The sequence below is a fragment of the Dendropsophus ebraccatus genome, chromosome 6 (genome assembly GCF_027789765.1).
Source record: "Dendropsophus ebraccatus isolate aDenEbr1 chromosome 6, aDenEbr1.pat, whole genome shotgun sequence".
In the NCBI taxonomy this organism is placed as follows: domain Eukaryota; kingdom Metazoa; phylum Chordata; class Amphibia; order Anura; family Hylidae; genus Dendropsophus; species Dendropsophus ebraccatus.
In genome coordinates this window covers 25,805,746-25,818,112 of record NC_091459.1, presented here as the reverse complement: position 1 = coordinate 25,818,112, position 12,367 = coordinate 25,805,746, and the positions used below count along the sequence as shown (strand labels likewise).

The 12,367-nt window shown below is 38.4% G+C and overlaps 1 protein-coding gene across 1 annotated transcript in view; it reads left to right on the top strand.

Moving 5' to 3' along the window:
- Positions 1-3,746, top strand: part of TBX18 (T-box transcription factor 18) — a 36,322-nt gene extending 32,576 nt beyond the window's left edge. Inside the window, exon 8 of the mRNA XM_069973539.1 lies at positions 2,823-3,746. Within this exon, the coding sequence (XP_069829640.1) occupies positions 2,823-3,538 (716 nt within the window). The 3' untranslated portion in view covers positions 3,539-3,746. The remainder of the gene's footprint in view (positions 1-2,822) is intronic.
- The last annotated feature ends 8,621 nt before the right edge of the window (positions 3,747-12,367 follow it).

The window sequence follows — 12,367 nt, the reverse complement described above, 5'->3', positions numbered from 1 at the left end:
TATTTTTGCTGTGCGGCATTTTCCTGCTGAAAGTGGTTAGCATTAGGGAATACAATGAATACCATGAAGTTTATCTGGTCTTCGAAAGTGGTACATAACAAATTAATGTTGCCAGGACTGAAGTTTTCCCAAAAGAACATTGGTGAGAGCATCTACAAGCTTGCTTTCCATCAACACACATACAGAAAGAAAATGTGATGATTCATCAGACCAGGCTACTGTCTTAATACTATAAATCTGACACCCTCACCAATTTACGTGGACCCATATGCATCAAGCAGAAATGCACTGTGTGTCCTAATGCTGTTCTCTCATAGCCAGAAGTAACATTTTCTACGATGGGCTCCATCGGATATTTTGGCGGGCCAACTCTCCCTCCCCTCTGACATAAATGGCCGTCCATTACCCACTAGTTGGTTACAACATGTCCCTCCTTGGACCACTTTTATTAGGTATTAGCCACTGCATACCAGGAACACTCCACAAGGGCTGCCATTTTGGAGATGCTCTGAACCAGTCTAGCCATCTACTTCTAGTCATCATTATTTTGCACTTGTCCAAGTCCCCTAAATCCTTACACTTTCCGGGTTTCCAGTTTCCTATGCATTATCTTCAAGAACTGACTGTTCACTTGCTGCCTTATAAATTCCACCCTTGACAGCTACCATTGTATAATAAATGTTATTCACTTCACTTATCAGATCCTCAGGGTATGTGCAATACTAAGGAATTCTCACGGATAACTTGCCATGGATTCTTTGGGCAGATGATGGAATCTACCTGACCATAGAATAGAGTCTATGGGAAGGGCGGAGAGTGAAGCGGGAGCGTGCAGGGACAAGCGAGGGTATCTGCGGCAAGTTATCCGCGAGAATTCCTTAGTGTGCCCATACCCTCACAGTTGTAATATATTCAACACCATCACCTTAAAGGGGTTATCCAGCGCTACAAAAACATGGCCACTTTTCCCCCTCTCTTGTCTCCAAATTGGGTGGGGTTTCAAACACAGTGCCATTGAAGTAAATGAAGCTTAATTGCAAACCACACCTGAACTGGAGACAAGAGAGGGGGGAAAGTGGCCATGTTTTTGTAGCGCTGGATAACCCCTTTAAAAGACATTATAGTGATTTGAACAAAAAATAATGACAAGAAATGACAAGTAAACCACATTAGTATATACAGAATGACATGTTTCAAGGAGAACTCCTTAATCAGATCCAGAATTAATTTTTCTCAGCCACGCTTTGGTTGAATTAGAGGTGTGCTTGAGATCATTGTCTGCTGGAAAATCAATTGATCACCAAGCTTTATTTTGTCAGCAGAAGGCATCATAACCCTGTTTAAATGATCAAGATTGCCATTTCCTGTTACAGAAAAGTTGCCCCACATCTATGACCCACCTTCATTCTTGACTGTGAGGATGGTATTCTAGTGGTTATAAGCCTAGTCTTTTGCGTGTGAGACATACCGCTGGTCCAACAGTTCAAGTTTGGCTTCATCAGTCCATAGAACTGCCTCCTAGAACTTCATAATCTTATGCAAATTTCTCATAGCATATTATGGTCAACTTTTGATGTTCCATGTGGTCCCAAGAGTGGATTGCAGCCATTTTGGTCTTGGAGGGATAAGCTGGCAACAAAGTTGGCTGGTTTGGTGTAACTCTCCTTTTCCCATAGTGAACATTTGTGTGAATGGGAAGCCTAGGAGAGATAACTGTTGGCTGAAAAAAGTTCAGACGAAGGTATATGGCAGCCTTAATCCCCAACACTGGTCCCTGATTCCACCCCACAAGCATAGCACGGCAGCAACAAGATAGGAAGGAGGTGTGAATTCCTCCCACGGCTAATTTACCATGATCCATGAACCTTAAAGGAGTCTGTCCAGGAATTAAAAACCCTGTACGGTCAGGGGTTGGGGGAAAATAAAAACAAGTTATAGTCACCTGTTCTGGTGCCCGTGCAGAGCTGCGTCCTGCTCCTGGACCTCGCCACTGTCTTCTAAGCTCTCCGCCAGCCATGTCACAACCTGACTGACGGATGCCCCCGCTCAGTCAGTCAGTGACTGTAGCAGGACACCATTGCAGTCACTGATTGGATGAAAGGGCTAAATGCCACTAGTCTGTGATGTGGATCCCGGATGGGGATGTGCCTGGAACCGGGGAGAAGATGACAGTCGTCAGGGTCTGGGTGCTCTGTGATGTGGTGCAGTGTGGGCTTAGGGACCGGTGAGCATATTGCCCTTTTCAATTTCCCCCCACCCCATGGCCTTAGTGGTCACCCCCTCCCCCCCACCAGACTGATGGGTCATTATATACCGACTGTTGGAAAAAAACAAGTTCGACTGACCCGTTATTTAATTCCCTTTTTAAGTAATTATTACCAAGGAACAATGTAAGATCACTTTCATGTTAAGAAATGAAAGAAATGGAATAGTAAAAAACATTATAAATAACAATCCAAATAGTAAAATTTAAGAAATAAATTTAAGAAATGCTGCCATACATTTATTTCGTTCTTTTTACCATTTTATTATCAGTAATGGCTCCGATTAGTATTTTCCAACATTGTGAGAATAATATCGTCTTCTTCAGACATTACCATACGTATGGAAAGTAAGTCGTGGAAATAAAATGGAACTGTTTAGTACAAGTTCTTGAGCGTGTGTTACTTAAAGGTGGTTTAAAAATGTGGTGAAAGAATGGAATATAAAATATAGGATATATAGGAATGCACATTCACAGGATATTTTCCTCTCTCTCCTGTTACCGTACATGCATATTAAACATATTTATGTGGATTAATTAATGTGTATTGTTATTGTAGGAAACCCGGGAGCATCCTCTTTATTGTCTGGCTCAGGAGCAGCAGCAACTCATCCTCACTTATTGCCAGGTTCTCCCTGCTCTTCTCCAGCTTTCCATCTTGGAGCAAATACAAGTCAGCTTTGCAGCCTTTCTCCAGATTATTCAGCCTGTGGCAGATCTAGCCTTGCACTTAACAGATATAGCACTTCTCTGGCCGAGACTTATAACAGACTTACAAACTCAACCAGCGAAACCTTTGCAACCCCAAGGACCCCATCCTATGTGGGAATGGGAAGCGGTGCCACGATAAATATGTCCATGTCAGGAACTGACAATGAAAACTTTGGTTGTCCCCAAACAAGCTTATCAATGCAAATTTCCGGAATGTCTCCTCAACTGCAGTATCTCATGCCTTCCCCAACAAACAATGCTTTCGGCAGTGGGCAACCACATCAAAGTTCTTACAATGCATTTAGACTTCATAGCCCATGTGCTTTGTATGGATACAACTTCTCGACCTCCCCTAAACTAGCTTCTAGCCCGGAAAAAATTGTGTCGTCCCAAGGAAGTTTTTTGGGGTCTTCTCCAAGTGGAACCATGACTGATCGTCAGATTCTGTCTCCTGTGGATGGAGTTCATCTCCTTAGTGGAACAGGACAGCAAAATTTCTTTGACTCCAGAGGATTAGGGAGTCTTACGCTATCAACATCTCAAGTTCCTGCACATATGGTTTGATGGAAGTATTATTAAAACTAATATGTTCTTCAAGTAGCGATCTTTAAATTAATTTGTATTTGATTGTAAATATGTATATAGAACACTAAAACTAATGCACTAACTAGCTACAAAATATCTTTTTCATTTTTTTTTATTGTATTTCTTGTAGTTTGCTTACTCACAGAATAAATAGCCAAAAAGACACAACCACTTACTTAGCAGAAGTCTTCCACCAAATAAACATGTTTGTTCAGATCAAGTGTAATTCATATTTTCATATCCATTCCAATCTCAATGCGTGAACATTATTCAAAACAATGGAAAATTTTATAAGGTGATTATGTAAGTTGTATGTTATTTCACACTATACTGGGGTTTATGCAAAATCTGATATTTTGACGTAAATCTGCCAGATAACCAATTAAAATTGAATTAAAACAGGCATAGAAGATACAGTCCTTAAAGAGACTATGTCAGTAGGATTAGGTTGTCCTATCTAAGGGTGGCATAAACTAGTGACAGAGAAGCTGAACAGAATGATGTATCACATTTTTCTGTGCAGCTGATCCAGAGATATCCTCCTGAATAACATGGACAATAAGTAGTCCTCTCCATTATGTGCATGAGCCCAGTAGTCCTAGATATTCATGAGAAGCAGAAAACTCTGCCCACCAGCTGCTGATTGGCAGTTATCTATCTAGGCTGTGTATAGGCAGCCAATTGTGATTCATCAGATGGAGGTCAGGGGAGGGGTGTGGCAAGAATTCTATTCTGCTGCATATTAGAAGAATGGCTAAACCAAATGAGTTAAAGTAATACACCGATCTGTTCAGCATTTCTGTCACTAGTTTATGCTGCCCTCATTTAAGGCAGCAAAAACCTAATGACAGATTCCCTTTAAGTATATTATTGAACATAAGCTCTTGTTGGACTGAAAGGTTACGTGAGTACTGTTCCTTTATGACCTGAATAAACAAAATAAAGTGACCAACCAAACCAATACTTACATTTTCATTGAACAGTGAAATCTAAGCTATTGGTTGTCTTATGACCTGCTGAGCACAAAACTGTATCACTTTCACATAATCTCATGGTGCCCATTAAGTAGTATAGTAAAGAAAAACTTTGGCCTATAAAATCAAAACTTTTTGCACTATATCTCTTGATTTCTTCACTTATGCTTACCTTACTGAAATCCAAAGAAGGAGCCAGAAGTAATTGGTCATGGGTCTCCAAAGGTCCTATTACACCAAGCAATTATCGGCCGTATTTGGATAATTAACGGCTGATTATCGCTTGGTGTAATAACTCCTGTTAAAAGGCAACAATCAGCTGACATGCATGATGTCGGCTGATCCTTGTCTTGTTAAAAATTTTTTGAATGATAACGACGGTCTATTGGCCATCGCTCCGTGTAATAGAAGAAGTGGAAGCAGACCGCCACTATCTCCTATCCTCCTATCACTATCCTTGAAAGATCTCTTGCAACTCCCTGTGCCCCCCACACCCCCACTCTTACCCACTCGCTGTCGGCGCTTGTATTAGGGCAGGCAATGAGGAGCTCCTGCTGGTCGCCCTGTGTAATAGAGACTTTAGGGTCTATTTGTTTTTTTTCTGGTATCCGATCTACAGTTGTCAACCTCTGCACATTAGAATTGGTGAAAAATTTTAACTATTTTACAGAACAGCACCAGAAAAGTAGTCCGAAGTTCTTTTGGCCTGGCATAAATCTATTTCTGGGACTACAAGCTAACCACCTATGACTTTATGTTTCAAAGTATACCACGTATGTATATATATATAATCTATTGTGTAGATAGAGTAGTCGGCACTATGGGATATTAGGGACGGGATTCTTATCAGGTTGTGCAGGTAGTAAGGGGAACGGATTGTGGCCACAGTTCAGGTGGTGCAAACTACTCGAGTAAACACAGTCCATCCAATACTTGTCATAGAAAAAAATTGAGAGTGCACTCACCATAAAAACTTTCTTTATTGAGTCCATTAAAAATCGCAATCCATAGCAGACGACGGCATGGCACACCAATGGACTCAATAAAGAAAGTTTTTATGGTGAGTGCACTCTCAATTTTTCTTCTATGACAAGTATATATAATCTATAGACACACAAAACAATTAAGAATTCACTCTCGAAAGCCTGATTACATCATCGTTTAAATAACTATATATATATATATATATATATATATATATATATATGTATGTAGAGTCTTGCTCCCTTGTAATATTATTGCTTTCCTAGGTGGCAGGGTCCTAGGTCCTAGTTGTAAATTTCACCAGTCTTTTATGTTTCTAAGTAACTGTAACCTCAGGATCAACTCAAATCCATTCTATTGAATAACACTTTATAGTATATGAGCTACACATTGAGGATAGTAGCTCTTTAGCAATGAACTTTCCCACACAGATTGTTACTAACCATATACCTTAAGTGACCTTACTGTTGTAGAACTTCACACTAAAGTGTACATTGAGGCATTTCGTTTTAACAACTATGTTTTTCCCACTAAAGCACATTCCAGAACATATATTACAACCTAATCTCAAGTTAACATTTAGGATAGTTTGCAGTCCATATTTAAACATACCAAAGGCTGGAATCTTTGCCTGTCATTAGATTGACACCTGTTACGACGCACAAGCAACCCCTATCCATGTCAAAGGAGGAATCTGCTGGTGACTGGCATAACAAGGTTTGAGAATTGTTGCATACATCACATCATAGTATTCTGATGTCTCTAGATTGTTGCTGATGGCTCTTGTCTGCAACATTCCAACATCGACAAAACGAGACTAAGTGTTACACTCACTATCTTTTTGCAAATTAGAAAATTGTGTTTAGGTGAACGATTTGTCTGATGTATAGGAATGATAATAGCAGCCCATTCGCAGGCTGTAAGTGCTGATGATTTCAGTGCATATTGCATTTCTTTCATTATAATTTATAGTAAGAAGCAATAATAATAATAACAACAACAGTAATAATAATAATAATAATAACAATAGTTATACAACAACAACAACAATAATACTAATAACAACAACAGTAATAATAATAATAATAATAATAATAATAATAATAACAATAGTTATACAACAACAACAACAATAATACTAATAACAACAACAGTAATAATAATAATAATAATAATAACAACAATAGTAATACAACAACAACAATAACAACAGTAATAATAATAATAATAATAGTAATACAACAACAATACTAATAACAACAACAGTAATAATAATAATAATAATAAAAATAATAGTAATACAACAACAATAATAATAACAACAACAGTAATAATAATAATAACAAAAGTAATACAACAACAATAATAACAACAACAATAATAACAACAACAACAACAGTAATAATGATAATAATACCAATAGTAATACAACAACAACAATAATAATAATAACAACAACAACAACAATAATAATAACAACAATAAAATAATATATTATTATTTAGTCATACATAAATTATATTAACGGTAATGAATATCAATCACATTGTAAGAAGTTCTATTTATTTGTTAATCTTACTCATTGACTAAGGGTACTATTACAGGGGGGATGGGGGCCCGATAATAACTGTAAACAATCTGCTAGATCGGCGCTCATTTACTGGGCCTATTACACAGCCCGATAATCGTTTAACAAGGGCTGCATCAACATTGTTACCAATGTCCTTGCAGCCCTTGCTTAAACTCTATACATTACCTGTCCATGCTGCAGGGCTCCTCTTGCGGTCTTCTTCTCCCATGGTCCCGCGTGCTGCAGCTTCAGAGTGGCCTCTCTTAGCTGACAGGCCGTTTAGCCAATCACTGGCCGCAGCGGTCCCGGACAGTGATTGAATGACCGACCTGTCAGCTCAGACAGGCCGCTCTGAAGCTGCAGCATGCGAGACCCTAGGAGAAGAAGACCGCAAGAGGAGCCCTGCAGCATGGACAGGTAATGTATAGAGTTTGGAAATCGTCAGTCGCCGGCCACACGCCCGACAATTATAGGTCCAAACCTATATCAATAATCAGCCGATGATCGTTGTCATCGGCTGATCGTTATGTTTATTACACGGAGAGATAATCAGCCGGATAGGGCCGATTCGGCTGATTATCGTTCCGTTTAATAGGGCCCTTAGATTTAAAATAGTCATCCTTATCAGAATAGCTGCTTATCAAGACTATTATTTTTAGAAAAAGAATTGCCAAGAAATTCTACTGCAGACCCGAAAGTGTGGATCAGAGTGGATCCAACTGATTAAAAGCTAATGTCTATGGGCACGTTATTGTCTTTCAATGCGTATATTACTATGTAGACTAATAAAGATAAATGATTTGTGTAAGGGCATAAATAAGACCTGAAATTACAAAATACAATAGTTCAACCAGGATTTTCCAATTAGTTGTCCAGATTCCTGATTAGTATCTAAGGAAACCAAACACTGATAAACTACTTATTATACAGGCTAAATTGTTTTTTAACTGCTTTAGAAACAACATAGTGATGCCTTCAGTAAGTAAAGTTAAGTAAAGTTAGTTAAAAAAAGGAATATTCCTGATTTTTTTTTTTAATAAAGGACACCAATAGATTTCTACATGTAGAAGCTACAGTACCATTTGCAATACAAGTAGGTTTATTTGTATGCATGATTTTTAAAATAGATTTTAAAATTAGATAGATACATAGGAGATAGATAGATAGATAGATAGATAGATAGATAGATAGATAGATAGATAGATAGATAATAAATAAGATAGATAGGAGATAGATAGATAGGAGATAGATAGATAGGAGATAGATAGATAGATAGATAGATAGATAGATAGATAGATAGATAGATAGGAGATAGATAGATAGGAGATAGATAGATAGATAGATAGATAGATAGGAGATAGATAGATAGATAGATAGGAGATAGATAGATAGATAGATAGATAGATAGATAGATAGGAGATAGATAGATAGATAGATAGATAGATAGATAGGAGATAGATAGATAGATAGATAGGAGATAGATAATAAATAAGATAGATAGATAGGAGATAGATAGATAGATAGATAGATAGATAGATAGATAGATAAATAGATAGATATCAGATACGCTTTTGCATACTAATAGATACTTTAAACTTGGTTAAAATAGCTGCGAATGACGTTTATCTCTTGGAGGAGAATGGCTTTGTGGCACACTTACATGGGACACCTAAAAACTCATCAGTTTGACTAAGCTGAAATATTACTGCAGCTTAGTGCGAGCACATTGCTGTGTGTTATATTTAACCAGCAAGTGTAAAAATGTTCTGTCATGTGAAGGTTAAGGCCATGACAAATGTTGAGTATATGAACTTATGATATAAATACCAGGCGAGAAGTTTTTATTTTAGCATTGAAGAATGAGCAGCTTGCAGTTTCTGGGCTGCAAATGACAGCTCCCCGCTAGGTTCACATAACTGATCTCCTAGCAGGAAATAAGGGGATCCCATGAAGAACGCTGCTGCATAGGTGTAAGCTGGAGAGTGAGATTTGGGAGGAACAAATGCCTATGTGGGAGGTTTATAGAGGAATTCCCATCCCGACATTTATGGTGTATCCACAAGATTGGATTTTTTTCACTGATCTCCTTGAGTTCAGTGATTACTGTGTTTTGTTGGTTGATTTGTCATTGCCCCAACTAGCCAGAATCAGTCTGACACTGTGTCAAACTGTAAAGAATCCACCAGTTCCTGCAGGACATACAGCAGCTGATAAGTATGGGAAGACTTTTAAATAGAAGTAAATTACGTATCTATATAACTTGAAACTGAAACCAGTTGATTTGAAAGAAAAAGATTTTTTACCGGAGTACCCCTTTAATAATGAATGGATTGTACATGCTCACATGCTTATATAGCTATAAACCTCAAAAAATGCTTTCATGTTTTTAAAGAAGGAAAATCCATTGTATCAGAGAACCAAGCATTCCAGGATGGTTGGATGGTGTGTATGGTGACATCTTTATGCTTTGGCAGAAGGTGATGGAATGAGGCTTGTAAATGTGGCCATGGTTGGAGATGAGTGTGTGCTGCTATTTACAGGGAGATAATAAATGGGATGGAATTCTCCTCTACTGATTGTTCCTAATACAGATGAACCATCCTTGAGGTTGTACTGGATCACGGAGCTGCTATAGATATCGGCCTGTTTACTCTGGGCAGTTATTGCTGTGTTATAAGATAAAAAGTAACTCTCCCATAGGCTTTGTTCCCACTTCAGGAACATATCGGGGAAGGCGGCCATCTTGTTTAATACCATACCAATACATGATCATGACCATTATTAGCAGCCGTCTATGTTACGAGACGGCCGCCTTCCCCAATATGTTTTTTAAGTGGGAACCATATAGTAATGTACACTTAAGCTATGTCAATGGAAAATTACACAGATATTAAAGGAGAAGTCTGGTGAAATTTGAAAGTATTGTATTGCTCCTCAAAGGTTATACAAATCCCCAATATACACTTATTACGAGAAATGCTCATAAAGTGCTTTTTTCCCTGCACTTACTACTGCATCAAGGCTTCACTTCCTGGATAACATGGTGATGTCACTTCCTGGATAAAATGGTGATGTCACGACCCGACTCCCAGAGCTGTGCGGACTGTGGCTGCTGGAGAGGATGATGGCAGGAGGACACTGAGGGACACAGGGCACTGGAGGGACACTGAGCATCCCCCAGCCATCATCCTCTCCAGCAGCCACAGCCCGCGCAGCTCTGGGAGTCGGGTTGTGACATCAACATTTTATCCAGGAAGTGACATTACCATGTTATCCAGGAAGTGACATTACAATGTTATCCAGGAAGTGACATCACCATGTTATCCAGGAAGTGACATCACCATGTTATCCAGGAAGTGACATCACCATGTTATCCAGGAAGTGACATCACCATGTTATCCAGGAAGTGAAGCCTTGATGCAGTAGTAAGTGCAGGGAAAAAAAGCACTTTATAAGCATTTTCTGTAATAAGTGTATATTGGTGATTGGTATAAATTTTTTCCATACTTCTCCTTTAATATCTGTGTAATTTTCCATTGACATAGCTATATGAGGGCTTGCTTTGGGAGGATAAGTTATATTTTTTCAATAAAAGTCTGTCTTATACATGAAGTTTCTATGGAAAAAAGAGACCAGGTCAAAAATGTGCAGACGAACAGACAACAGCACATAGAGTTCAAATTGTTCCTCGTGGAGGATCTCTCAACACCTCTTTTACAAGGCGATGGATGTGTTCTTTACTATGCAGTCCAAACTTACATAACCCTGGTACATGCACGATAGTTTGTGCCTTGTCTCCCTGATCTACCGTGTTGGGATGGTACATACTATTTAATCAAAGCACCTCATTTTTTCCCAATTTTTTATAGCAGTTTGCAATTCTAAATACCTATAGTAACTACAAGCATTTAAAGTGTACTGTTACCCTTTTTTGTTTTTATGTCAGAGAGACATGTCAAAAGTTTTTATTGGTCACAAGTCATGGTGTTTAGACCCTGACCAATCAGTAGAGAGAGAGAGAGGGCAGGTGACTGCGCTGCTGCATGTTCCTCTTCCCAATCTGTGTCTTTGACCTAGGCAAACCCCATAGACTTGTATTAAAAGTCCATCTAGGTCACACACCTGGTCTATCTAGTCTTCCCTTATATTATTTCCTTTGTTTTTATCTTTTACTTTCAGTAACCAAACACCTCTGCAACAAGCATCTACTACTCTTACAGTAAAATATGTTGCTGTGTCGTAAAATAATATTTTCCATATATATATATATATATATATATATATTTTTTTTTTTTATTATTATTATTTTTTTTTCATAAGGCCCGGTTCACACTGTGTTTTTGCAATCTGTTTTTTTCATCCTTGTGAAAGCCTCCTTCTGTAAACAGTGCAAAAGTAGCTACTCAGATGGTCAGTGACCACCAGTGAGTATTTTCCCCCATTACAAATTTTTGGAATGACAGTTTTCCTAACTCCTGTCCTGATCATTACTTGCTGCCGTCATTACTAAATGACTGCTACCTTTTCCTGATACAATCCCGTCATGGGAACATAGGCTTAAAGGGATACTCCGGTAAAAAACTTTTTCTTTCAAATCAACTGGGTTCCGAAAGTTATATAGATTTGTAATTTACTTCTATTTAAAAATCTCCAGTCTTCTCAGATTTATCAGCTGCTGTATGTCCAGCAGGAAGTGGTGCATTTTTTTCAGTATGACACAGTGCTCTCTGCTGCCACATCTGTCTGTGTCAGGAACTGTCCAGAGCAGCAGCAAATTCCCATCGAAAACCTCTCCTGCTCTAGACAGTTCCTGTCTCAGACTGAGGTGGCAGCAGAGAGCACTGTGTCAGACTGGAAAGAATACACCACTTCCTGCAGGACATACAGCAGATGATAAGTATGGGGAGACTTAAGATTTTTAAAAAGAAGTAAATTACAAATCTATATAACTTTCTGAAACCAGTTGATTTGAAAGAAAAAGATTTTCACTGGACAACCCCTTTAAGATGTTAAAAACAAATCAAAGGCTTGGTCATAATCTATGACTTATATGTCTCTATCCTCACACCTCTCAGCATCTGTGGCTATACCATCATACTTATATGGCTGTATACCAATGGCATCATCACAGTTAAAGTCAATAATGGATTCATGGAGTATTGCTGGCTTCTTAAACACATTTAACATTGGGAAGGACTTTTATAGGGCTGGTGTCTATGAAATATTCCAGCAGCTCTAATCTGTAAAACAGATGGCTCTTAGCAAATTATTACAGTGTCT